General features: G+C 49.7%; 2 protein-coding genes across 3 annotated transcripts in view; one reads left to right on the forward strand and one right to left on the reverse strand.

Annotated features, from left to right (window-relative positions):
- Positions 1–3,007: 3,007 nt before the first annotated feature.
- PDHA1 (pyruvate dehydrogenase E1 subunit alpha 1) lies at positions 3,008–17,133 on the forward strand. Of its 2 annotated transcripts, XR_013966322.1 has the most exons (12): positions 3,008–3,201; positions 5,749–5,808; positions 6,239–6,412; positions 7,612–7,738; positions 8,436–8,527; positions 9,436–9,528; positions 10,334–10,489; positions 10,648–10,719; positions 12,884–12,951; positions 14,353–14,461; positions 14,830–16,305; positions 16,954–17,133. XR_013966322.1 is itself a non-coding variant. In XM_080795815.1 (11 exons), exons 1-11 carry the CDS (start codon positions 3,148–3,150, stop codon positions 14,992–14,994), a joined length of 1,170 nt encoding a protein of 389 aa, XP_080651941.1. In that variant the 5' UTR covers positions 3,008–3,147; the 3' UTR covers positions 14,995–17,133. The 2 variants fall into 2 exon arrangements, 1 of the variants encoding a protein (XP_080651941.1); XM_080795815.1 differs by having other exon boundaries at positions 14,830–17,133.
- MAP3K15 (mitogen-activated protein kinase kinase kinase 15) overlaps positions 16,103–26,027 on the reverse strand; it is a gene marked incomplete at its 5' end in the record, with an annotated part of 120,295 nt that continues 110,370 nt past the window's right edge. Inside the window, 10 exons of the mRNA XM_080795814.1 lie at positions 16,103–16,239; positions 16,763–16,839; positions 16,921–17,030; positions 18,110–18,222; positions 19,470–19,689; positions 20,514–20,619; positions 21,244–21,429; positions 22,219–22,372; positions 22,878–23,037; positions 23,781–23,964. Of these exons, the coding sequence (XP_080651940.1) occupies positions 16,140–16,239; positions 16,763–16,839; positions 16,921–17,030; positions 18,110–18,222; positions 19,470–19,689; positions 20,514–20,619; positions 21,244–21,429; positions 22,219–22,372; positions 22,878–23,037; positions 23,781–23,964 (1,410 nt within the window). The 3' untranslated portion in view covers positions 16,103–16,139. The remainder of the gene's footprint in view (positions 16,240–16,762; positions 16,840–16,920; positions 17,031–18,109; positions 18,223–19,469; positions 19,690–20,513; positions 20,620–21,243; positions 21,430–22,218; positions 22,373–22,877; positions 23,038–23,780; positions 23,965–26,027) is intronic.

Raw genomic sequence — 26,027 nt, forward strand, 5'->3', positions numbered from 1 at the left:
TCATCCTGTTTTTTTTTTTAAAGATTTTATTTATTTATTTGACAGAGAGAGAGATCACAAGTAGGCAGAGAGGCAGGCAGAGAAAGAGGGGGAAGCAGGCTCCCTGCTGAGCAGAGAGCCCGATGTGGGTCTCGATCCCAGTACCCTGAGATTATGACCTGAGCGGAAGGCAGAGGCTTTAACCCACTGAGCCACCCAGGCGCCCCCATCCTGGGTTTTTGAGTAACATCGTGGATAAAGTCCCTGGACGATCCATGCTAGACATAGACCATGAGTCCTTGTCTATGTCTAACCTCTGTTGTAGTCATCGACTGATACTTGAGACTCATGTGTTACTGCAACATTGCCTGGTCAGTCTGTCTGGCCTTGTACAGTGATCCAAACTTTGAGGAACAAAGATGTACACGTTTCCCTTCATTATTCTTTTATTCTTGTAAAATCCTACATCTTAAATCTTTATAGTGTTTGGGTAGCAACCACACACAGAGGGTGTAGGACCTGCTTCTTGCAAATAGGAAGCAAAGAACTTACATCCAGTCTGCTACTGTCTACAACCACAAGTTCCCCCAAAGGAAGCAGAAGCTACTCAGAACTGAAAGAACAGGCACTAAGGGAACTCTTCTTCCCACGTAATCAAATGTCCATTCAACAACCAGGATGTTCTTAAGCATTCAGTGGAAATGGAAATTAAATCAAGGCCACTTCCCTGCTCCCATCCCTCCAATAGCTTCTCATCCCATTCAAAACAAAATTCCATTTCTTTCTAGGAAAAACAAAAAATTCCACTAGGGTCCTCCTTTTCTGGTCTCTCTCTTTTCTATTTCATTTCTTCTGGCCCTCTGCCTGCTTTTTGCCACCGAAGTCTCTTGGTCTTTTTGCTGTTCTTCTGATGTACAAAATTTCTTTCCACCTCAGGGCATTTGTATTGGTCGATCCCTTTGTGTGAAAAGCTCTCCTTGGGATTTTGGCGGTTTGCTTCCTGATTGCATTCAGGTCTCTGCTCACATGTCCCCTCCTCAGAGGAGCCTTTCTGACCCTCCTCCTTATTCTCTGTCCCCTCACCCTGTTTAATTTTTCTCCACACCATGTATTGTTGGTATTATATGTTTGTATAGTATTTATGTGCACTTGTTAATTACCCCCATTAGATTATTAGCTCTGTGAGACACAGCCTATAGTCTACTTGTTCCTGGCTATATCCCCAGTGCCTCCAACAGTACCTAACACACAATCAGTTCGCAACAAATAGGGTTAAATGAATGAATGACTTTGTTTATGTCCCCATGTCCTGCATTGCTCTTGGACACACACATCAGTATCACCCCTGTGCAAGTAACTCCCAGTTTCCTATTTCTAGCCATATGTTCCAGATTTACATCTCCAACTTCCTGGGGAACATGTACCTCCAGGCCAACATGTCCCAAACCATCCAGGCCAGCTGCTACTTGTGACCCAGGCATCTGACCTCTGACCCTTCGCCTTCCTTTTCCTGCAGCAGCATCTCACTTCCATCCCTACCTTTTAATGGCCCTGGTCACTCCTTTGAGGAGTGCTCTTCTCGCGGTCACCTAGTCATGGAGGTGGGAGGAATCAACAAGGTCTTTCAGCTGACGCTCCTGCCAGTGGCAGATTCCTTCTTCTAACCATTCTGACAATTGGTCATGCTTTGAACTTCGGATCTGAATACTTTTGGTGACACCAGTAGGGAATCATCTCATGGGACAATTCTTATTGTTAGGAAATTCATTGTTATACTGAACTGAAATCCTTTTATTCACACACACGCGCACAATAGCTCTTTCTCATGGAACGTGACTGGCATGAAAATGCGCAAAGATGTATCCAGTTCTCTACAGTTTTACTGTTCATCCTATTTTCTGGGTTTCTTCCTGACAGAAGGATTATACCTCACTCTGTTGAATTCAGATATGGTTGGGTGACTAGCTCTGGTTTATGGAAATTGAGAAGACATGAATCACTTCTGGGTAGAAGCTTTGAGAGCCAGCTGAAATGATCTCTTTGCCCTCTACCGTGCTAAGCTCCTGAGAGAGGCTATTGCATCTGACTGAGTGCCAAGGGGAAGATGACATGGGGCAGAGCCCCAACCAAGCTCTGAGGGACCTGTAGTGCAAACAAGGTGACTTGAGTCACTTCAAGTTGTTGGAGTGACTGAAATATTGAGGTCAATGTTCATTATGTTAACAAAACACAACCTAGCCCACTCCCAAGTTAATCTGGCTTTTCCCCTCTTTTAATCATTCTTCACAAATTATAATTTCAGCCTCTCACCCTTCTGACCAGTCCCCTGGATTCCACCCATTTTTGACACTGTTCCCCTTAAATGGGGAGCTCAAATCTGAACACCGTATCCCAGGTGAAATCCCAGTAGCCCATAACCAGCCTTTTGACCTGGGAACTCACTGAATAGAACCCAGAGTTGTTTTTGTGTTTGTTTCTTGGCGTATGCTTTTATTATCAGCTGTGTTATGCTGTTGTTAACTCACGTTGAGCTTGTGAACCAATAACTAGAGCTAGAGGCTTTTTCCAGTGATCTCTCAATATTTACCTGGGGAACCGATTTTTAGATCGTAGCTCAGGTAGACAGGACGGCATTTTACAACTGTTACATGATCTCTTTAAAACAAGTTAGCAGAACCATTTACAGAAACCAGATGTTCTGTCTTTTGGCTCCGACCATACCGTAAATCTTCACCATCCCGTGCACTGAGCGAAAGCTGCAAAAGTGCAGCACCGGCAGGACTAGGCGCACGGCAGGTTAGCAAACCCAAGGAAAAGGCCATTTTCCCGCGGGGCCCTGAAGGCGGGGCTTCACTTTCCCAGGCCGACGCGTTACGCACCCTCACCCTTCCGTGGCGTGGTGACGGAAGGAGCGCCCAGCCCCCTCCCTCTCTGGCGCCGACACCCACTGAACGGTCGCGGCCCTTTTTGGTGGGCGGGGCACACCCTAGGAGCCCTCCTGGTTGGCCTGCGGCCCGGCGCGGCGCATGACGTGTTTCCGTGCGTCTCGTCGTGCTGCGGTTAAGGCGTGGCGTCCGCTTCGGGCGCCTGAAGGAGACTTGGAGATTCTGGGGTCCCGCTGCTTGAGTTGCTGGGAGTCGCTGCCGCCGCCGCCACTGCCGGCAATCCATGAGGAAGATGCTCGCCGCTGTCTCTCGCGTGTTGGGCGTCGCCCAGAAGCCGGTGAGGCAGCGTGGGCGGCCCGGGGTAGGACGCGAGCGGGGCCGAGGCGGGGCCGGATCCCGGAGGACGCTGGAGGACGGCCCGGGTCTGGGGGCGCGCGGTGTGGCGCGGTCGAGGGCGGTGCGGAGCGGCCCGAGGGCCACGGGCCTTTTGTTTTGCCTTCGCGCCTGGCAGTCCGCTCCCGGCCCCGGGACGAGCGGTGCCCGACCCTTCGGCAGCGAAGTGGGGGAGGGGAGCTCTACAAGGTCCGCGGGGAGGTCAGCCGCGGCTTCCGGCACCGGCTAAAGTAGGTGTGCTCCAGAAGTGTCTTGTTCTTTTACTGCGGATAGAAAAAGGGGCCTGGGGCATCCCTGAGTCTCTAGTTGATCCTGCCCATTCATTTTAAATCTTCCTAATTACATTCTTCTTGACTGAGAGGCCGTGCAGTATGTTAAGAGCGTGAAATCCCGAGACTAGTCGCGTTCAAACACCTGCCTCACCATTTACTAGCCCTGTAACCTTGGGCAGGTTTTTGTTTTTGTTTTAAATCTCCCGTCCTCGGTTTCCTTCTCTCTAAAGAGGAGATACTACGAGTATTCACCTCGTGGGGTTGTCGTGAAGCTGAAACGCGTGACACGTTCGTTAACCTTCCCAAATAGTGCCCGGTCCATCTGTGTTCAGTGGTATTTCGGTGCCCAGTTGGGTATACATTTGTGGAACACCTGCCCCCACCTCTGGAGCGTTAAGTCGGGGTCATGCTCACCAGAAACCACCTCCCCCTAGTTCCTCAACGTTGGGTTTTTCTTGGCAGTCACTTCAAGACCAGTCAGGCAGAACCTAGAGGAAACCGCCCTCCCCCTTAAACACACACGCTTAGGGTAAAAGTAGCTAAAGAAAACAGCAGTGCTGCTTGGGAGGGTGGAAGGTTAGCACTATTTATGGCTCCAGCTTTTAGATGCGCCTAAGGCCTTCAAGCATTTTGATCTTTTGGTGTGGGGAGGTAGTATTACTGGGTACAACTAGCAGCCAAGCTTGACTTGCGCTTCAGGTTCTAGTAACTCCCAGGATTTGGGGGCTGTTCTGCCTAGAATGCACAGAGATCATTGAAAAGTAGGAAGTATACTCTTCTGGGAACCCCTTTGACTGAAATAACTACAAAACACAATTTGGTTCATCAGTTACTAGCATTTAATTGCAGCTAGATCCACCTGAAAGATAAGGGCATTTCAGTTTTATTTCTGTGTATCACACGATACATCCAGCGTTTCTTGAGCTCTTAATGTGTGCCAGGCTCTAGGCTATTTAATCTTCACATCTTCACTTTTTAGTTGAATGTAAGTAATGGAAACATGTTTTCAACTTTATGTGAGCGTCTTAGTTCTGAATCAGGTTAAATTTAAAGGGCTGCAGTAGAAAAGGAAAACTTCCATAGAATTGGTGTTGTTCTACAGTAAAAGAAAAACTGGTGTGTGCATTTTCAAATTACTGTCACCTTGTGTCCCTAGGAACAGAGAGAAGTCATTAATATCAGAGGCTCATTTGCTCGGCTGCTCTACATACTCCTGCTTGTGTTTTCCATTCTTCCAGCAGTGCATTGGCATGAAATGCAAATTGCACTTCATCGCAGTAAAACTTTGGCCTCTTCAAAAGTCCTATAATACCACCCAAATCAAATAGAAATGAATTTTGAGTTACAATAATTTGTTGATAAAAGCAAGAGTGGACTACAACTTCAGTTGTACTTTTTGTGGTATCTGAAGAATATGCTTCAGGTCTCCATGGAAAGAAGTCATGTCAATTTACATATCTGTGTTCGATATGTAAATGTGGCTAAAATAATACAGTAATAGTAATTGCTTAAATGTGTGTGGTCTAATCTGGACCTTAGCCATCACGTAGAGTACTTCTGTTGTGAGCAGATAGATTCAGTTGAAAAAGTCGAAAGGAAACATTTCCCCACTTTTTACCACCCAAGCAGTAACAGTCACGCAAACAGCGAGAATGGAACGCTGGTTGCAGAGGACATCTCTTCCTCCTGAGGCTTGTATCTCATACTTTGAGTGGTTTAAAATATGTTTGTTACGGAGCCATATCATAGGATAGTGGTTTACCTGAAATGGGAATTGGATCAGAGTTTTATATGAAGAATAATTCTGAAAGTAAAGTTCTGGCTTGTTCAGTGTCTGGTTATGACTGCAAATAGCAGAAGTAAACAAAGCCCTCAGGTTATCTAGTCTCTTCAGTTTGGCCATTAACTTCATTCTGTTTTCACTGTAATTTCTTTGGAAACAAAATGGCCAAGTGGATGGGTTTGATTTTTGCCTCCTTTCTCTTTCTACTGTTAACTTCAGAAGTGGGTATGATCATGTTTCATTGGCCAGAGCATGGATTCATTTTGAAGGCAAGATCCCAACAAAGTAAAGAGAGTGGAGGATACACTCGTGAATATGTTGGGGCTTATGAAAAATCCAGGACTGCATCCTGATAACTGATAAATAATAATAATGACTTTCAAAAATACCTGACAATAAAAAGTACTGATGTATTTGTATATTTTGGTCTTTCAAGGCAAGCAGAGTGCTCGTGGCCTCCCGTAATTTTGCAAATGATGCTACATTTGAAATTAAGGTAAGAGGTGTTTTGCTTTGTGTTAGTAATTTTTCCACAGGTCCACAAGGCCTGCGTCAGGCTCTCTGCTCAGTGGAGAGTCTGCTTCTCCCTCTCCTGCTGCTGCTCCTCCTGTTTGTGCTTGCTTTCAAATAAATAAAATCTTAAAAAAAAAAAGTTTCTTTGGAAGTTTGTCTTTCAGCCTCTATAACTCATTTGACTCCCATGGATTTGTGGGGGGGGGGGTACGTCATCTTCGATTTCTTTCCTCTAAACTCTATCCTCTTGCAGAATGAGCTTTATGATTTAAGGAGTCAGAAGCAATGTGCGGCATTTCTTTTGTGCTCCTAGGCTGGTTTTTGAGTTAAATATCACAGTGAGATAATAGATCTTACAGTGGGTTGTCCTTGTTTACATTGTAGTAATTGGAAGTTAACTGATTCCATTTCAGAAATGCGATCTTCACCGGCTGGAGGAGGGCCCTCCTGTCACCACAGTGCTCACCAGGGAGGACGGGCTCAAGTACTACAGGATGATGCAGACGGTCCGCCGGATGGAGTTAAAGGCAGATCAGCTGTACAAGCAGAAGATTATTCGTGGTTTCTGTCACTTGTGTGATGGTCAGGTGAGTGGTGGTTTTGTAGTAAAACCATGTTAGATGTAGGAGTTTAAGTATGGTTTGTAGTTACTGGTTTTCACCCCGCCTTACGCATCTGAAGGATTTGAGGCCAGCCCGTCAGAACACAGACGAGCTTGCGAGGCCCGCTCCGAAGCTCATGCTGAGGAAGTCACGCACACATCCCGCTGCTGGTGTCCAGCGCCTTGATGGCTTTGTGATCACCTGTAGTGCATATACTTGTGGGCGAAAGGGTTTTCCCTTTGTGTTTTGTTTTTCTGGTTTAGGCCAAGGGTTACAAATTCAAATGCCCGTGGGAACGAGCTGGGTGGAATAAATTAGTGAAGAAGGCGGGACTGCTAGTGGACTGGAGTGGGCAGGCTCCGCCCACCCGGAGACACCATCACTTAGTTCTAGCCAGTTGGTGCCACATGGAAATCTGGGGTTAATGCTTCCTGGTTTTGGTTCTTCAAGAGATAACAGAAGTTTCAATTTTTTTTTTTTTAATTTTTAAAAGATTTTATTTATCTATTTGACAGAGAGCACACGCACAAGTAGGCAGAGAGGCAGGCAGCAGGGGTGGGGTGGGAAGCAGCCTCCCTGCTGAGCAGAGAGCCCAGTGCAGGGCTGGATCCCAGGACCCTAAGATCATGACCTGAGCAGAAGGGAGAGGCTTAACCCACTGAGCCACCCAGGCGCTCCAGTTTCAATTTTCATATGAAATTCTCCCAGTATTGTTGGCATCTTATTCAGGAATTTTTTTCCAAATCACTGTACTGGCTTGAAACGGTAAATCTGTGGATTTCCAGTTGGAAGCTTCTGGCTTAACTTTTCCCTCTGTTCTGTGTCTGATGAAAAATGGAGCTCCTGGGGCACCTGGGTGGCTCAGTGGGTTAAGGCCTCTGCCTTTGGCTCGGGTCGTGGTCTTGGAGTCCTGGGATTGAGCCCCGTGTCAGGCTCTTTGCTCAGCGGGGAGCCTGCTTCCCGTCCCCCACTCCCCCCCCCCCCCCCCGGCCTGCCTCTCTGCCTACTTGTGATCTGTTTGTCAAATAAATAAAAATCTTTAAAAAAAAAAAACCAAAAACAACGGAGCTCCTGTTGTGGTTTTTTAAGAATTCTACTGGGCCAAATTTTCATAATAGGCTAGGGATTTTTATCTAGAAATGTGTATGTGATTGACTCATTAACTGCTTTTCCCTTTAATGTAGGAAGCTTGTTGTGTGGGCCTGGAGGCTGGCATAAATCCCACAGACCATCTTATCACAGCCTATCGGGCTCATGGCTTTACCTTCACTCGTGGGCTTTCTGTCCGAGAAATTCTCGCAGAGCTTACAGGTTTGCTATTGATTTTCAAAAGGGGGAAATTAGTGAAATAAGTGCAGATTTATTATATTAAGATGCTGTTACAACTTAACATTAAAACCTTTCTGAGTATGAAATAAAAGCAGGTTTCCCTTGTGGGGCTCTGGTATCTCTGTTGTGCTTTTTAGTAAACTATTTTTGAGGTCATCTTGCCCCTGAGGTGAAAGTTTAGTAAGTTTAAAAATGTTAACTTTATAAAATTAGAATACTGTTTGTCCCTCAAGCACGCCGGTAGAAATTAGCAGTCGTAGAAAGAAAATTGAGAGTAGGAGCATTTCACTGTATGCAGTTTAAATTCTAGGAATCTTTCTACTATTCCCTTTGTCCCCACCCCTTGACTCTTGAACTGTTCAGTGTACCAGTGCAGGAGAAATCGGAAGATGTAGCTGGCAAAAAAAAAAAAAAAAAGTCCAGGGTACCACGATGCTACCATCTAAAGGAAACTCAGTGGTTAGAGAGCTGGAAAACTCAAGGACATGGGACTGGATGGAGCTTCATGAAAGGACCAGGAGATAATGGTGGAATCTGTGTGTGCATAGAGGGAAGGGTGCGTCTAGAGTTGAATTAGCCTGTGAGTTCTAGTGGTTGAGCCTCTTAAGTACATACTTGGGGTGTGGTTTTCCCTTGTATATTTGCGTTGACGTGTATGTGCACGTGCTGCCGTTTGTAGGACGAAGAGGAGGCTGTGCTAAAGGAAAAGGTGGATCGATGCACATGTACGCCAAGAACTTCTATGGGGGCAACGGCATCGTCGGAGCCCAGGTGATCCGCGAGGAGGACGAGGGTTGCCCGCTTCCCTAGATTTGGCCCCGGACCATGTCTTAACATGTCATACCCGGGAGAGATTCCCTTTCACGTATTTTAGTACTTTGGGTGCTGGGTGTATTTTAAGAGACCTATTGATTCATAGCTTACCATTTGATCAGGTGGTAATAGATTTGGACAGTGATTTAAAATTCTTCTTTTTAGGTAATTTTTAACGTTTTATACGTAAGCAAGAACCCCTAGCAGCGGCCTGTCCCGTCACCTTTTCGTTTATATTTAAGCACATTAATTGCTTTGTCACATCCACTTAGCGCTTCCTCCCCCTGCTACAGACTGTGGGTGCAGGTATCTGAGGAGGAAAGGCAGGCGATCAGGATCTTAGGGGCCACGTCAGAAATCACTCCAGCTTTTGTGGTCATACAGTCCGTCCTCTTTGTTCTCCTCAGTTAGTGAATGATGAAGTTAGCAGCTTGGGTGTGATGTGTGAGTGACGGATCCAGATTCTCCTGAAACCAGCGGTAACGCTGTGTGTTAACTAGAATTTAAAAAAAAAAATTGCAAGGAAATGAAGAATGGCATAAAATTACAAGATTGTTTGCCTTACTTTGTAATGTGTTGCTGCTGTATGTTAAAAAAAAAGAAAGACCTAGGTTTCGTACTTTGGCTCTTGAGTAGTTGAGTCTTTATAGAAGTGTTACTGTTTAATGGTTGAAGTAGAATTATTCATGTTGCTGTACCAGTTTGATTGTAATACTGGTGGTAGGGTAGTTAGGGGTAGGGAGAGTGTGGGGAGTCTGTGACAACAGTGTCATTTCTCAAATTCTGGCCAGGGCTTAAAATTCGGAGCATTACTTTCTCCCCTCATGGATTTCTGTGATTCTTTTCTTGGTTGTCCTCGATACTAGGTGCCCCTGGGAGCGGGGATTGCTCTGGCCTGTAAGTATAACGGGAAGGATGAGGTCTGTCTGACCTTATATGGCGACGGTGCTGCTAATCAGGTGAGTGCGTGTCTCTTGACTTGGCAGTAACCCTTGCAGTTTTGTTTCCAAAGTGTTGCGTAGTCCTAGTTCCATTGGTGGACAAGGAGTCTGCCGCTTAGCAGTTAAAGTAGCCGTTCAGGGCAGGCCGGAATTGGGGTTTATGGCCGCATGACAGGTTTCCTTTGTGGCGTGTGGCACAAGCACTTCGTGCCGGCACCCTGCGGAGGCACTCCTCTGCCCCCGCCTTAGGGCTTCACGAACACTCTGAGGGTGAAGAACCGTTTTACATCTTCACCCAGGGCAGACTAGCTGTTGTGCCAGTCGTGTAACGTGCAGACCTCTCTTGGATGCCGTGGCCTCATTGGACTCCTCTCGGGGTTGCTGAGCCTCGGCTCGTACTTTTCCTGTCATGCTTCGAGTCCTCACCAGTCCGTGGACAACACTGAGGCCCTGCTCCCGGGGCGGGTTCTCAGACAGTGGCTCGCTCTGTTACCCATTTATAGTAAAGCATAGCAGGAGGTAGCCACGAAGTTTTAATTGTTGGTCTCTTCCTAACGTATTCTGTACCCCACCAAAACAAGTGGTGGTGTTTGGTTTGTCACGTCCTTTGTTTGCAAAAAGAGATGATGCTTGTCGTGTTTTCCCCACCCCCCATCACACACACACTCTCCTTTGCCTTAAAAGCTCTGTTGTGGAAGGTGAAGCTTTCCATTTTTTTGGAAAGCTTTCATGCCAGGGAGAGCAGCAGCTTTGGGGGATGATGAAGTAGTCTAGAGAAAAATAGCCAGATAAAACCACTTGAACTTCTTATCCACACTTCCAGGGTCAGATATTTGAAGCTTACAACATGGCAGCTTTGTGGAAACTGCCGTGTATTTTCATCTGTGAGAATAACCGCTATGGAATGGGAACGTCTGTTGAGAGAGCAGCGGCCAGCACGGACTACTACAAGAGAGGCGACTTTATCCCTGGGCTGAGGGTGAGGACACCTGGTGTGAGGCCGGGGCCATCCCTTTGTGGGTCCTTGACCGTCTCAGATTGCAGAGTTCTCTGTTCTCAGTGCATGGACGAGTCCTGCAAAGTTAAAATGGTCTGATGCATTTGGTTTATGCTCTGCCCTTTCCTGTGTCTGAACAGGTAGATGGAATGGATGTCTTGTGTGTCCGGGAGGCAACAAGGTTTGCAGCTGCCTACTGTAGATCTGGAAAGGTAAGACTTTTTCTTAGGCCTCCAGGTCAGAGATTTCTGTTGACATTTACCTTAAAATTAAATGAATGCCTCCTGTGTGTCTCTTACAGCTCATCAGGGGTGGCTGGCAATTGAGGTGTGTATAAGGTAGAAGCAGAGGCCAGTGAATCAGGTCCCTTTGTAAACACCATGGTCTTGGTAGCTCACCTCTTGGGAAGCATCCTACAAAGCCTGCATTTGGCGTGGCTTTCTCCTTTGAGCGCTCCTTCAGCATTATGCCTCGTGGTTTAATTCTGTGCCTCCGCCCTCCACTCCTCCCCATTAATCATAGGCCCCTTGACTGAGCAGATCGGCGACCCTCACAGTGCTTAGCTGAGCAGATCGGCGACCCTCACAGTGCTTAGCACAGAACTTTGCTTGGATGATAGGCGTTCAGTGCAAGCTTGTCTTCCATGAGTTAAATATTAGGGTTAAAGTGTGTCATCTTAGTCTTGTTTTTTCAGTCCTGAGAATCTTGACCTTTCAGGTAAAGTAGTAGAGGGAGAGGACACGGTGACGTTGGCTCAGGTACCATCAGAGCTAGTGGAAGGGTGTTCAGTTGGCGTTCACAGCCTAGGAAGCACATCCCTAGGGTTTACCTTTCCGAGACATGCCCTGTGCGGTAGGACTGGGCTAGCAGTGATGCATGTGGGAAGCGGGGGTTGGAGAAGGGAGTGAGATGGAGAGGGGCTGCACGTGAGGAAAACGGAATGAAACCGAGTATGTCAGAGGTGGCAGTGAGCTCAGGAATCTACACTGGGACTCCCCAGACGAGAGGGCTGGGGCTTGGGCAGTGAGTATCATTTCTGTCTTCCCCAGTTCCTGAAAGAACGTGCAGGGTACAAACGTACATGGAAACACGATCCCTGGTTTATTATTATAAATTTATTACTGTGTCCGTTCACAGCCTGATTTTGGAATTAGGGGAGAGTTTCGAAACCCCTTTAAGCCCAACCCTCTGTGTTTTCCAATAGCTCCTGGATGACAGAGAACAGAAAAAGAGGTGACAGTGAGGGATTGACAGGTGTCAGGCGACGCAGTAAGCACTTCTGTGTTAATCAGCACAGTCCTTGAGTTAGGTCCCGTTGCCTGTAAAACAGTAACCTAAGGCACAGAGCAGTTAAGGGTACAAAGCTACTGTATGTGACAGCCTGGTTTGGATCCCAGGCGCTTGGACTGAGAGCAGGGCCTCCCCGTCCCTCAACTACTACACCAAACTGCCCCAGGGATCGTAGATCTCCCCTCTCCCCTCAGTGTTCAAAGATGTCTTCTGGAAGATGGGGGTAGTATAACCAGAGGACGCGGTCTTGGTGGTCGGGCTGGCCAGCAGCATCACAGGGCTGCTACCCAGATGTTGTCAGAATCAACTTTGTCACACGCTAGCCAGACCTGTGCAGGAGGTTATGGTGTCGGCCCCTCCGAGGGTATGTGAGGTAGAGATTAACCTACCCAACCTAGCTTTAGTTTGCCTGTCCTTCTGCACTTTCCAGCCCACTTAGAGGTTTGCTTTTAGGTGTATTCTGCAAGATTGTTTTAGTATTTTTCTCTAGCTTTTTAAAAAGGCTCCAAATGCTTGTAGATCATTTCCTCTGACTGAGGGGGAAAAAGTAGCTTTATTGATCCTGAAGATAAAAACCGTGCCCTCCCTTAGTGACATACCTGCTTTCTAATAGGTTTTTCTGTATTAAATCTCAGCTGTTTTATAGGATTATTATTTGTCACAGGCAGTGCTGAGGAAATATTTAAGATCAGTGAGCTCTGTAACATGCTGGATGCATTTTAAATTTTTTTTTTTTAAAGATTTTATTTATTTACTTGACAGAGATTACAAGTAGGCAGAGAGGTAGGCAGAGGGAGGGGGGAAGCAGGCTCCCTGCTGAGCAGAGAGCCCAATGTGGGGCTCAATCCCAGGACCCTGGGATCATGACCTGAGCCGAAGGCAGAGGCTTAACCCACTGAGCCACCCAGGTGCCCCAGCCTTTTCGATTCTTAATGAGAAGGATGAAACATGGAATACATAGGTATTAGCTAAGAGGAAGTTCTTGACAACTCAGCCAACTGATAGAGAATCTGATGAGAGAACATCTTTGACTCTGGAAGGATGTGCTGTGCCCACTGTCTCAGTCTCCACTGGGTTCTGTTTTAGGGGCCCATACTGATGGAGCTACAGACCTACCGTTACCACGGACACAGCATGAGCGACCCGGGCGTCAGGTATGGTCATGGGAAATCAGTGTGGGGTCCCGAGTGGGTGAGCCTCGCACGGTGCTACTCAGATGAAAAAGCAAAGCATTTAAACACTCGCTTTGGAAGCCAGACACCAGGGGGCTTCATGCAGTGAAGTAGTTGGTGTTGAGTAGTTGTTTGACTCTTTCCCTGGAAGCATTCTGAAAATCCCTAGAATATGTAATCTGCACATGTTAACATGAGCAGCAGTAAACTGCAGAGAGGGGCACCTGGCTAGCTCGGGGTAGAGCACGTGACTCTCGGATTTGTGAATTCAAGTCCCACGTTGGGGATAGGCGTTGCTTTAAGAAATTGTAGAGAGAAATCGTTGCACAGAACGGTTGATGGCATAGAGTATATATGTTTCGGGGCATGTAGCTTTTGTAGGCGTTACCCCACCATAGAGCCAGAATGTGAAAACCCGGCTGGTATGGGGTAAGGCCACCTGGCAACATGGGGCATTCAGTATGTTGAAATAGATCAGTCAAAACAGAGTAGGTTACACTAGGAAGATAGTTGAACTAGGCACTTAGTAACTCTAGAATGTAATGCTGCCATCCCAGAGTGTGACAAATTTAGAAGAAGTGGCTTTAGTCCGAGTAAGCCCACCCAGTCAAGCCTGGGAGTAGACTGGAGTTCAAAGGGAAAATGTTAAAAAGAGCAACTTATGTGGGAAAATAACACTTGGTATTTTCAGGAAAACAGAGCCCTCCCTTCTAGTGTCATTTGAAATAACAGGTTTCAAAGATGTAGGACAGGGATGTACAGTTGAGCCTTGAATGACACAGGTTTGAACCATGTGGGTCCATCTTAGGGGTTTTCAATAAAAACATTACTATTCTGTATTTTCTCTCATACTTCTGGCTTAAGAATACAGCGTATAATACATGTAACGTACACAGTGTCTATTAATTGTTATTATTAGTAAGAGTTGTTTTTCGGGACTCAAAATGGTAGATTTTCAACTGTGTCCATGGCAGGGGTTGGCGCTCTGTTCAAGGGTCAGTTGTATTCTAGAATCAGGAATTGGAAAACCTACTGGCCAAGTTTTCGCTGGCCCCGCTTCCCTGGGCTCCTAACTGTGTCTCCTACTCGGCATTCTGCCACCTTCCAGTCTGCACTTCTTGCCGCCCACCTTAAATGGCACATAAAACAGCTCTACCACTTTCTTCATAGCCTACATCTCGATTAGAGCAGCAGATACAAGCTTGAGCTCCATTGTCAGAATGCCTGAGAAGCTCAAGGAATTGCCAGGGCAGTTTTCTATGAAAGATACTAGAATATTAGAGGCAGCGTTCTTGTATTTTGAGAACATAATGGCACCATGTCCCCGGGGAGAGCTCTGTGGCAGAGAGAACTGTTCTGACCTACTTGTCTGCCTCCTTGTAGTTACCGTACCCGAGAAGAGATTCAGGAAGTAAGAAGTAAGAGTGACCCTATCATGCTGCTCAAGGATAGAATGGTGAACAGCAATCTGGCCAGCGTTGAAGAATTAAAGGTAGGCTCAACCAGTGTTTCTGCACCCAGAAAGCTGCCGTTCCTGGGGGAGCTGCCTCGGTCAGTGGGAGAGGATGGATGGTGGTGTCAGCAGGATATGAAGCAGTCCTACTTGCTTAACCTTGAAACCCAGCAGCACAGTTCTGTGTTCCTAAAAATAGACTTCAGGTATCCATCAGTGTTCCCAGTGGTGCTCCAGAATATTCCCGTGATCATTGGCGTTATAAACACTTCTTCAAAAATAGCAACTGTTAGTACTTCCAGGCCTTGAAGGGTTCTGGTTCCCTACTAGCAACAGGTTCCGAGTAGAACTAGTTGGTATTCTAAGCTGCTATTTAAAAACCTCTTGAACCATAATCTGATTTTTAGGAAATTGATGTTGAAGTGAGGAAGGAAATTGAGGATGCTGCCCAGTTCGCCACTGCTGATCCTGAACCGCCTTTGGAAGAGCTAGGCTATCACATTTACAGCAGCGATCCGCCTTTTGAAGTTCGGGGTGCCAATCAGTGGATCAAGTTTAAGTCCATCAGTTAAGAGGAGCGCGCCCGTGATGGATGGTTACATCTTCAGGGGGCTCTTGGGCTCCATCTGTAAGGGACTCTGTTCTTAACTTTGTTAAGGAAGAAAACCCCATAAGAAGAATGTAGGTTAAGGTAGTAATTGCATGTGTTTTGTACAGTGTTGCATTAAAAGATGTTACTGCACACTTAAGTACTTAGTGTGAATGTTATATAAGGTTATTTTAGATTTCAGGTTATTTCCTTGAAATGGTTCTATTTCTTTTAATAACTGAAAAGCATTTGCTAAATAATATACAACTAAATCTAAAGCCATTCCCACCCTTGAGGGGAGCGGGAGCACTCCCTGGACTGTGCAGCGGCGCCTGCGCCTCCCCGAACAGCGAGCGCTCCGCCTGCTCACCCTCGGCAGCGTCGGGGCTGCAGCCGCGGCAGGATGACCGCCAGCTCTCAAACACGTGATTTATTACCTCTAGGCAGGGGGCAGATTTTCAAAGATTTTATTTTTAAGTAATTTCTACACCCAGCTTGGGGCTCAAACTCATGACCCAGAGACCAAGAGTCGCACGCTCCACTGACTGAGCCAGCTGGGTGCCCCAGCACCACCATTTTTAAATAAGACCACTTCCTGATCATTTCAAAGGCCAAATAACTTAGTTTTCTTCATTTATACATTAAATACAAACCTATTTTCTTAATAGTTCTCTATTTACATTCATATCAAACATTAAATACAAGGCAGATTATCAGTTTTATCTTTTTAAGTACAATGCCAGTTTACAGTAAACTGTGGTCTAAAACAGCGATGCCCATCCCACCCTGTTACTTTAAACACCTGCTTCACCTTTCCAGTCAGTGCTATAGGGTGAACTGAGTTTTCCACCACAGCAACATGGAAATTTTACAGAATTCCGTAATATTCTGGGATGTTGAAATTAGAGTTCAGTCACTGTTCTCCCAGTACATAAAGTTCTACTCACCTTTAAAACATGTTGATAAGTAACAGGTTTAAAAAAAACAATCCAAAGTCAGTAATTCTTTAAAACTTCAAGTTCTTAAATAATGAGGTCTTCCTTGTGTAAACTCCGTGGAATTCACGTGTATGTTACCAACTTTTTTAACAACAAAGATGTCCGCTCTCGGCGCCCTCTGTCCCCTGGCCTAGCCAACTGGTTCAGCCTCATCTTGGGAGGCCGGGGACCCCTGAGCCCTTCTTCGGTACTGGGAGACTGCTGTCCAGAGCCTGCAGAGGAGACCACCACTGGGAAAGAACCAAGAGTCTGCTTTAGAGTCGCAAGAAAAGAGAAGTTCAGAGCCACACCACCAAGTAGGAGCCCTTATGTCAAAAGCTACAGTGTACAATCCGAGACTTGTCTAGATAGCCAAAATGTGTTCCTAACTTAAATAGAGCTCTGTCCCCTTGTGTTTGGGCTCCAGTAGGAGTGGCACGTGGCCTCAGAGGCATGTACAGGAGGGCTGGGTGGCTGGGTGCAGAGCAGGCTGAGGAAAGAAGGGCTGGGGAGAGCTAGGAGGGCAGAGGACTGCTGCGAGGCGGGAGCTCTGGGGTTTCACGTTCCTCTGACTAGTACCCAACTTTACCTGAAGAAAACTCCAGAGCTAGAGGGGAAGTTGGGTAGCTGGTTTTCTGACTAAGCCCCAGATAAGAAAGAAAATTAATTTCACTGAGTGGGGAAGGTGAGCACCACTGTGCTTTCTACTGATTTAAAAGCACAATCACAGGAAAAAAGTCATTTTCTATTACAGTTTTTTGAAGCCATTCTTACCGTAGCCGAAGGTGTCTTAGATCTTCCTTAGTGATGTCGTTAAGAATATCAGAAAGGGTGTAGCCCTCTTCAACAATCTGTAACGCACACCAAATACGGAAGAGCTAAGCTGCTTTGTAATAACGGCATAGGAATGTTTTCTTTGTCTGCACACTTACCTTCTCTATTGTACTCTCATCTGCTCCTTGCAGTTGTAACCAGTCTACGAGCTCTGGATCAGTTCTTTGCCCCTGAGACCCAGGAGGGGATGCTGGGTTCTCTGTAGTATCTGCGATGATGAGAAATTTGTTTTGTTGTATATTAATGTTTAATAGTAAAACTCTTCAAAAAAGTAACAAGTTGAATGGAATAAACTATTACACACAGCAGAAGCGTGATTTGAGAGGTTATGAATTAAACCTGTCCGAGCTGCTCTAATCCACGGCGTGCAGTTCCTGGATTCACTGTTCAAAGATTAAAGGGACCACAGGTAAGGGTAATGTTACTTACTTGGGAACGGGACAGGCTCTATGTCTACCACTTCTTTTTTTTTTTAAGATTTTATTTATTTGACAGAGACAGAGAGAGGGAACACAAGCAGGGGGAGTGAGGGAGGGAGAAGCAGGCTTTCCACTGAGCAGGGAGCCCAAAGTGGGGCTTGATCCCAGAACCCGGGGATCATAACCTGAGCCAAAGGCAGACACTTAACCACTGAGCCACCCAGGCTCTCCTGTGTGTACTACTTTAAATGCTTATTCCAGTTTTTAAAATGCCTTTTATAAGAAGTCCCATCCTTAGCTACGCTGGAAATCAAATGAGGGCGTGGAATTCAGTACTGAGATGTGGTGTCCGCGCTCACCCCTCCCACATCCCAAGAGGTGGCTGGCTGCGGCTCTTTTGTGAGTGGCATGAAATGAATTAGGTTTACTGAGGTTTCATTTCTGCAGTCAGTCACCCTTTTTAGGTATGTAGTGCTGTGAACTTCGATGAGCAGTCGTGTAACCATCCAGATGACACATTTCCATCACCCCCAGAAGTTCTTGCAGCCTTTTACTGTCAGTGAGCCCCCGTCCCCGCCCCTGCCATTGTGATGCTTTCTGTCCCTCGAATTTTGCCTTGAACGGAGAATTGCGTCGATATTCGGTATCGAGGGACTTGGTGTGTAGCCCTTTCAGTCGGCGTTCACTGAGCATAATGCATGTGTGATTCATGCACGTTTCTGAATTTACCAGTTTTTCTGTTACTGAGGAGTATTCCAGAACATACAGTTACTCTGTAGTAAAGCAGTAACTATGGCAAGGCTGACTAGAACATTAGCCACATTTCAGGTGGTCTCACACAAGTCCAAGCAAGTGAAAACTTACTCACCAGTAGGTTTGAACTGTAACTGAAGATGATACAGTTCTCGAGTTTTCTGCTCTAGGGTTTGCCGGAGAAGATTCTGGTACTCTCTTTCTTTCTGAACTAGGTGTTCTAAAAGTCTGGTTGAGAAAGAAAGAAAGCCATTACTCAGAGAGAGCCTAGTGCCATTCAGTTCAGCTCAAACATTGGTTGAACCTTAAGAGACTGGGGCAAAGAAAACAAAATCACACAATCCCAACAGTCTGGTTTCAGCCTATACCTGCGCCCCTCCCTTACGTTTCCTCCCCTTGAAAACAAAGACCAGCACTCAGGGCTCGGGCATATTTTGTCTCAAAATGTATCATGAACCAGAAGATAACCTGAGGGTGATCAGTAAACTCTGCCAGGAGGAGCTGGTGCTGACAGCTTGGCTCCCTGAGTCTCATCAAGTCGCTGGAAGGAGCGCTCGGGCTCTTTCCCCCTCAGAGGGGGAAGCCGAGGAGCTGGCAGCCCGGCTTCCGACGGCAGCGGCGGCACATGCCGGCAGAAAGATGACCGCCCGCAGGAGGGCTACACCTGCGGACACTGACGGAACCCGGGGCTGTGCCAAGTGCTTCGCAGGCGCTGGTCTCCCACACTCAGGACCGAGCCGGGGCCTCCAGGCTCCACCGCCCCGGGGCAGGAGACACCACAGCAGCCGGCGTGTCCGTGAGCTAGGGCCCGGCGGCCACCCGCGGCTGCTGCCGGCTGTTAGTCCTTCTACTGAGAGTGGAAGGTGGCAGAGCGACCGTCAGCAGTGCAGGGGAAGAACCACTGAGCCTGCAGGTGACCGTTCATACACGTGCGGATTCTAAACCCCACGGGGCAGTGTTCTAAGTGCGAAGTCTCACTATCAACTTCCGCATTTGTCATACCTTAAAAGCTTTCAAAATTTTGCCCCCGCTACCTTTTAGTGAAAACTCCAGGTCTCTCAAAAATTAAACACTCTAGGTCTCTCTCAAAAGAAAGGATTAGATCTGCCTAAGGTCCTGCTTCAGAGCTCGCCAGCGCGGACACAACGTCCCTTCCGCGACACGCACACCTGGCGCCACGTCTCCCTGTTCTGGGTTCAGCGGCACGAGCAGTGATCGGGCCACAAGGCAGCTTCTGGAACCAGCACGGTCTAGTCTGCTCTGCCTGCGGGTGGGGTTTTCCTAAGTCCACCCAGGATGTGATTGCCCAGAGCAAATGACAATCCTTTCATTCATTTAACTAACATTTTAACAACACCCACTATGTGCCAGGAAGTGATTTAAAGAGACTGGCTCTTGATGGGGGGGGGGGGGAGACCCTCAGCAAGGCCACAGATTCCCTTACCGGCCCCGGTGATCGTCCCACCCCTGCCCACCTGTTGGTCTCCTGTCTGAGCTCGCCCAGCTGGAGGCTCAGGTGCTGGTGCTGGAGCTGCTGGGGCTGGGGGGCACCCGCTGAAGGGGGGCTGTTCCCTCTGAACGCCACATGTGCCTGCCGGCCAGGCAGGTCTGCCTGGGGATAGTCCTCTTCTGCCTCATCCGTGTCCTTATCCACCCCTTCGGTCTCCGACGCAGGCTCAAAGTGGGCCCGGAGCTCTGCCAGAGGATGGAAGAGAGAGGAACACGGTTAGGCAAGGCCAGGGCGCGGTGTCGCTTATGTCCGGCGCCAGCACACGAGACCGCTCGGAGGCTGGCCCGGCCGGTGTGATGCTCCATGAGGGGACAGCTGGCGTTATCAATGGGGAGGAGACGACTTTGCTCCGTTCTCTGCAGTGAAAAGATCACCCCCAGTTTATAGATGACAAAACGGAGGCTGATGTTAAATCACGCAAGGACAGTCTTTAAAAGGTACAACCAGGCTTCCTGCTGGGCCTGGATTCTTCCTACTAAAGAAAGGCGCCTGCTTGGAGTGGGGTGTAATGAAGTCCTGGGGTCTAACATGCTCCTCGGGGAAGCCGCCGGGACAGGGAGGGAGCCCAGTCAAGAGAGCGAGCGGCAGCGTCAGGAGCCTCCCTCCCCGGGATGAAGTCAGCACAGGAGAGCGGACCTGGGCATTCGGCTGCTCTGACATTTCACAAATGAGAGTACAACCGCCTGAGCCACCACAGGAGTCTGCCAGGAGACGGAGCCACTAACTCAAGCCTCCGGTCAGCGTTCCGAGCATGTGAGGGGGCGGCCTGCCGGACCCTGGCCCTCAGGCCCGGGCTCCCTCTCTCAGATCACAAGCTCCGTCTCCACGCGGGCTCCTTGGCAATGCCGGGAGGGCACCTAAGTGGGGCTCCGGAAGTTCTTAGCATTTACTGAATTGCAGGGAAGTATACAGCCCAGGTGGGACGGAGAAAACAACTGCTGACTGCAGAGGATACTGGTGGTCTCTTCCATAGCCTGAGCCTGACCTTGACCCAACAGGCAGCACTTACCTGGGATGAGGATGGTGACCGCGGCCTGCACCGCTCGCCGGATGATATTGTCCATCGCAAACATCCAGTGGGGCCTAATTAGGTGGTTCCTCAAAATCTTATTTACCTGCAAATCACAAAAATCCAGGTTTCTGGTCCGTGGTCCTTGTAAGAAAGAGGAGTTCTTACTCATTCTAGCTAACTTCTACTCTGAAATAAAATGTCAACCACACTGCTCTGTGTTTCTGCCTGACTTCCTGTCTCTTCCAGACTGAGGCTTCCTGCAAGGTGCCCCTGAGTCGTGCTGGGTCCGGGGGGACGGGCGGGGCTTGCATGTCCTACCCCGAGCCTCTTCACTGTTTATTCAAGGGGCGTTTCCTGAGCACCTCTGAAAGGTCAGGCTCTTCGCTGGGGCGTGGGACACAAAGCTGGACCAGACACGGGGGCAGGCCAGCCACAACTCACATCTGTTTGCACAGACACGTAAGCTTAAACCCCGCACCGCCTCAGCCGGCAGATGCCACCCGCCCCCGAGTCCTCGAAGTCCTGCACTTCTGCTCTCGTTCACCTGTACGTGCCTACTCTGTGTTCAGAAGGAGCTCCTGAAACTAAGGGTTTAGGTGTAAGCAGGTTAGACGAAACAGGGACTATGGCAGAAAACGGTAACTGAACTCAGTGGTCCTCGCTTTGAGCCACTTCAGTGGGCTTCCTGCCTTCTAGCACATTCTCTAGGGCCAGACAGAACACTTACAGCATCCTGAAATCCAAACAGTACCAGATGAATCTGACTGATGGACGAGCTGTCAAAGTCCAGGTCCGCCTTCAGCTTTGATATCGTGGAGGCCATCACTCTGTGCTCCGGGGAGCGGATGAAGTCCCTCAGGATCCCAATTATTTGCTTGATGTGGCCAACCGAGAGATGCAAGTCCTCCGCACTCTGCTCGCCGCCCCGCCCCCCCCCAAAGTCACTTTCATTAAGTCAGAGAGGGAGGGGAATTCCAACAAGTATTATGTGGGCACCCAGGTGAGAAGGGGTCTGTTTCTGGAATTCCCCATTGTTTTTCAGGTGGCTCCTCTCCTCCCTGGGAGGGAGACACACACACACACACACACACACTCACACACACACTCTGACACACACACACTAAACCCCTCTGGGAATGGGTCCATCCTCCTGTCCAACCCTGTGCAACTGCCCCGCCCCTCCTTGTTAGAAGGCCTAGTTCATAGAAGGGCAAATGGCCTCTTCCTAAAAAAGACCTTCCCGCTTCCAAAGTTAGTTAAAATGCAGATATTCTGATCCATAACCTTTCTCCACTAAGCAACTGCTCTCCCAGCTTCTGAGGACAACTCTGTCCGGCAGCTGGGATTTCAAAAACGGCGGATTCACGAGTGAAGGGCAAAAGCAGGGAACCTCTGAGCTTCGTGCTGCATTTGGCTTGTTTTCCACCAGGGGGCAGCACCGCTCCATCCGTGCCTGGGTTCACTGCAGTGTTCTGCAAATTCAGGCTTCAGGGGAGTCTTTTTTTTTTTTTTTTTTTCTCCCCCTTCCTATTTTCTTTTGTCTTGTTGGAAGAGGGAAGGTCGTTGGGAAATACTTATGGTCATTACTGGGACTACGCAAACGTTCCGGGGTAGCAGGAGCCTCGGTCCCATGGGGACCTGTTCCAGGAACTGGCCCCGGGCAGAGGGGGCGGGATTACCTTCCCCCCTGACCTGGCCCTACCTGGGCCACGCACTCCTGCAGGTTGGAAGCCACTTGGTTCTGCTCCTCCCAGAGGATTTTGTACAGGATGGCACGGCGCTCGCTGTCCTTTCGCAGCAGGAAGAGGCCCGGGTCCCTGTCCTCTGGGGACGAGGCTGAGCTCTCATCGGGAACACTGCGGACAAACACACACGACAAAGTCTCGAGGGTTGGATGCCACGGGGGAGGGGCCAAGGGGGGATCCCCCGCTGTCCCTACCAAGGTGAAACCGTAGTAGTCCGATGGAAGAGAGATGCGGTGTTTTTTTCTCACCCGAGGAGCACCAGTTTTGGGAAAGGGAGGGAAAAGGCGGGTGGGGAGGAGGGGGGAGAAGGGGGAGAGAATAAGGGGACAATTAAGGGGATGATGGGAGGAGGGGCAGAGGGGATAGGAGATAAGGAGAAGTGCAGAGGAAGGTCGCAGGGGGAGGGAGGGGGAGGGAGGAGGGAGAGTTATGTAAGTGGCTGCAGTGAATGTTCAGCCCACTGCCTTCCTTGCCTACACCTTTGGCCTATTGATGGCGCAGAAAGCAAGCCAAAGCCCTTGGTGGCTGTCTGGTTTTGACCTGGGAGGTAGTTGGCCCCCGGTGAATGCAAGCACCCCCTCAGAGGCCCAGAGTGGAGAGAAGGGGTGGGCCGTACCTGAGCAGGTGGCTGAGCCGGTGCTTAGGTGCCCGTGCCTTCTCGAAGAAGACATCCAGCTGGGCATCAGAGTCCGGGGAGACAGAGCCATGCTCGCTGCTGCTGCTGCCCACGGGCTCCCCAGGCATGGGCAGGGCTAGGGCGGTGCCCCGGGGACTCTCTGTATGGGGAGAGAGACAGGGAGGTGGGGGTGGGGGTCTCAGACAGCCCCTCAGGCCAGGTGACCCATGCAAGGGCCGGCTAAGTCTGTGCTGCTCTAATGGGATAAGTCCAGTCCATCACCCAGGGGTCCCTGAAATGGAGGCTCCACTTCAGCGGGTCTGAAATAGGCACAAGGCTGCGTTTCCAGGCCGCCCACAGGAAACGCTGACACAGCGAGCCACACTAGGAGTAAGACGCTGAGCCTGTGTGTCCTGGCTTCTGACTCCATCCATACCAGGTAGAAACCAAACAGCTTCCTTTGCAAAGGCCATTTTTATGTCATTGTTGGGTAGGACTCACTGCCCAGCTGCTACAGGCAAACTCCCCCGATGTGCTCCTTAATCAAGGTCGGGGGCAGCACGGGGTCGGGGAGAGGCCAGGCCCTGCACACAGGGAAGACCCCAAACCCCAGCCAGGGCACCTCTGAGCCTCCCTCCTCAGCACAATCCCAAAGGAACACCTTTACCAAGGGGGTGTCCTGCTGTCACTTGAGGGGCTCCCTGCACCTGTCAGGAAATCAAGGGCCATCTGCTGGCCGGGGTGGGACAGCTCCCACAGCCGCTGCTCCCATCCCTGCCACTCTTCCCGGCAATGGGCGCCACGCGGGAGCTCGGTGTGCTCAGTGACGGAGGAGCCCGGGCATCGCCGTGTGCCGGGAAGCCCCCCGCCGCCCCCCCCCCCGGCTGTCCGGGTACACCTCACCTGCCGGCTTGAAAGCAATTCGGTTCTTCTTGCCCTTGTTCACCTGCCTTAAGAAGCCCGCTTGGAGCAGCTCGGCCGCGGTGGCACGTTTGTGGGGGTCAGGCTCAAAACAGGATAAAATGAAGGCTCTGGCGTCCGGGGAAAGGGCTTCTGGAATCTCAGGGTGGATCTTAAACATCCCCACCTGCATTTAAGGGAGAGGTGAGCGATATGACTGTGAGGCCTCAGCACACGCAGCTGCACAAGCCTTCAATACCGAGTTCCTCCCCGCACCCCGCCATGCTCAAGGGGCCGGCCGAGACCGCTGCCACCGACGTGCCCGCCTGGCTGCCTGGGACTTGGCCTTGGCCGTGCCCAGCAGGTCGCAGGGAAAGTGGCATCAGAGGAGTTTCAGAGCCTAGGCCGTAAGAGGTCTTGGGGCTTCTGACCTTGTCCTCTTGGAGCCCTGAGACCAGCAGGGAGGGAGGCTCCAGCGTCTGGGCTTGGAGGTGGGGGAGCGGGGAGTGACTGAGCCCCGGGCTGCAAGGTTTCGGCTCAACAAGAGGATCGTGGCGGGGAGAACACTGTTCTGGACTCCGGCCCTGGACCTGGCAGACCCGCGGTGCGCGCTTTCAGGCTTATTAAGGGGGCAGAGCTCACGTTAACTGTTCTGGCCACAATCAAATACAAGTTTTTAGGTCGAGTGTTATATTTTGAGAACACGAAACTCCAGATGGAATATATACCCCCTAGATGGGAGATGCAGGACACATGACAGGGGGCGCCCCTGCCCTGAGGGGCAGGAAGGGAACGGCCCGAGGGGGCCAGAGCCAGAAATTCTCAGGAGCCCCGAGAAGGAGCGGCTTGCCTCCAGAGGTGCTCTGCTGTCACGCGGGGGGCCACAAACCCGGTGCCCTCAGACTACAGACACTGGTTTTCTCCCGGCTTCGGAGGCCGGAAGTCTTGACTCGAGCTGCTGCCAGGGCCCCCCTCCCCCCGAAACCTGCAGTGGCTCAGTCGTCCCCTCTTCCAGCTCCTGGCGGTGGTGGCTCAGAGACGCCTCACCCTCACCCCGGCCTCCCCGGGGCCGTCGGGTGTCCTCACTGCGCCCCGCTCGGGCCCTGCCGGTTCCCTCAGCACCGGCCACTCTCCATCACGCCGCCGCAGGTCCGATCCTCCCAAACCGCAGCTGGCCCCGTCCCGGCCCAATGCGAAGGGCGGGGAAGATCACTGCTGTCCCTCGGCTCTGGAGTTTGGGGTCTTGTTAAGACTGTGGGTGCCCTGCCTGCCAGCTCTGGGAGGGCTTTTAGAACAAAGTACACACCATCTGCTATCCAAAGTCCCACGTCTTCAAAACCCAGTGAGAAACCTGCCCTCGAAACACAGACTCATGTGGCCTTTGAGCCTTGCCCAGTTTAAGGGCAAACATGCATTCAAAATAAGAGGCCTCATCCTCCCTGGTGAAAATAAGGGGAGACCCCCCCTCTTTTCTTAGAACACTTACTTTAAAAAAACGTGTAATTTCAAGTTCTTGGTCTCTGTGAGAGGCATGTGAATCTTTCTAAAAGCTGAATAAACCTCTTGCCAAGAATGTCTTTTTCAAGGACCTGGGGCCAACTCCTGGAAATGTCAACATCAAGGAAGAGACATCCCCATCTCTCAGTTTCGGCACGAAGGGAAGAGCCTAACTAAAGTAATGACTTGCTCCAAACTACCTCCTTTTTCTTTTTCTCCGAAGATTTTACCTATTTGTCAGAGAGGAGGAGAGGGAGATGCGGGGAGAGAGTGATCGCACACATGCGCACCCATGCATGTGCACAGGGGGAGGGGCAGGGAGAGAAGCAGGCTCCCCGCGGAGCAGGGAGCCCAACGCGGGGCTCAAACCCAGGAGCCTGGGATCATGACCTGAGCCGAAGACAGATGCTTAACTGACTGAGCCATCCAGGTGCCCCCAAACTACCTCTCCTGTCTTAAAGATTGGAGAACTTTATTTTTCCTTTGGGTAAAGCCAATTAGCTAATGCAAATGGACATCCCAATTGCCAGGTTTCCCCCCTCCCCCCCCTCCCCGGACACACTAGTGTGACCCGTGGTGCTCTCCAGTCTGCGCACGGGAGGACTCGTCCTCATTCCCTTTGCAAACACAGGTGTGAAGGGCAGCACTGCTGGGCTGAAGAGGACACATCCTTTCTGTCTTAGCTGTCACATCCTGGTACGATGCTTACTCAGTGACAGCCCTGTTTTCTCTCCCGCCTTCGTGGAGAGGGTT

This window comes from Martes martes (assembly GCF_963455335.1).
Source record: "Martes martes genome assembly, chromosome: X".
In the NCBI taxonomy this organism is placed as follows: Eukaryota; Metazoa; Chordata; class Mammalia; order Carnivora; family Mustelidae; genus Martes; species Martes martes.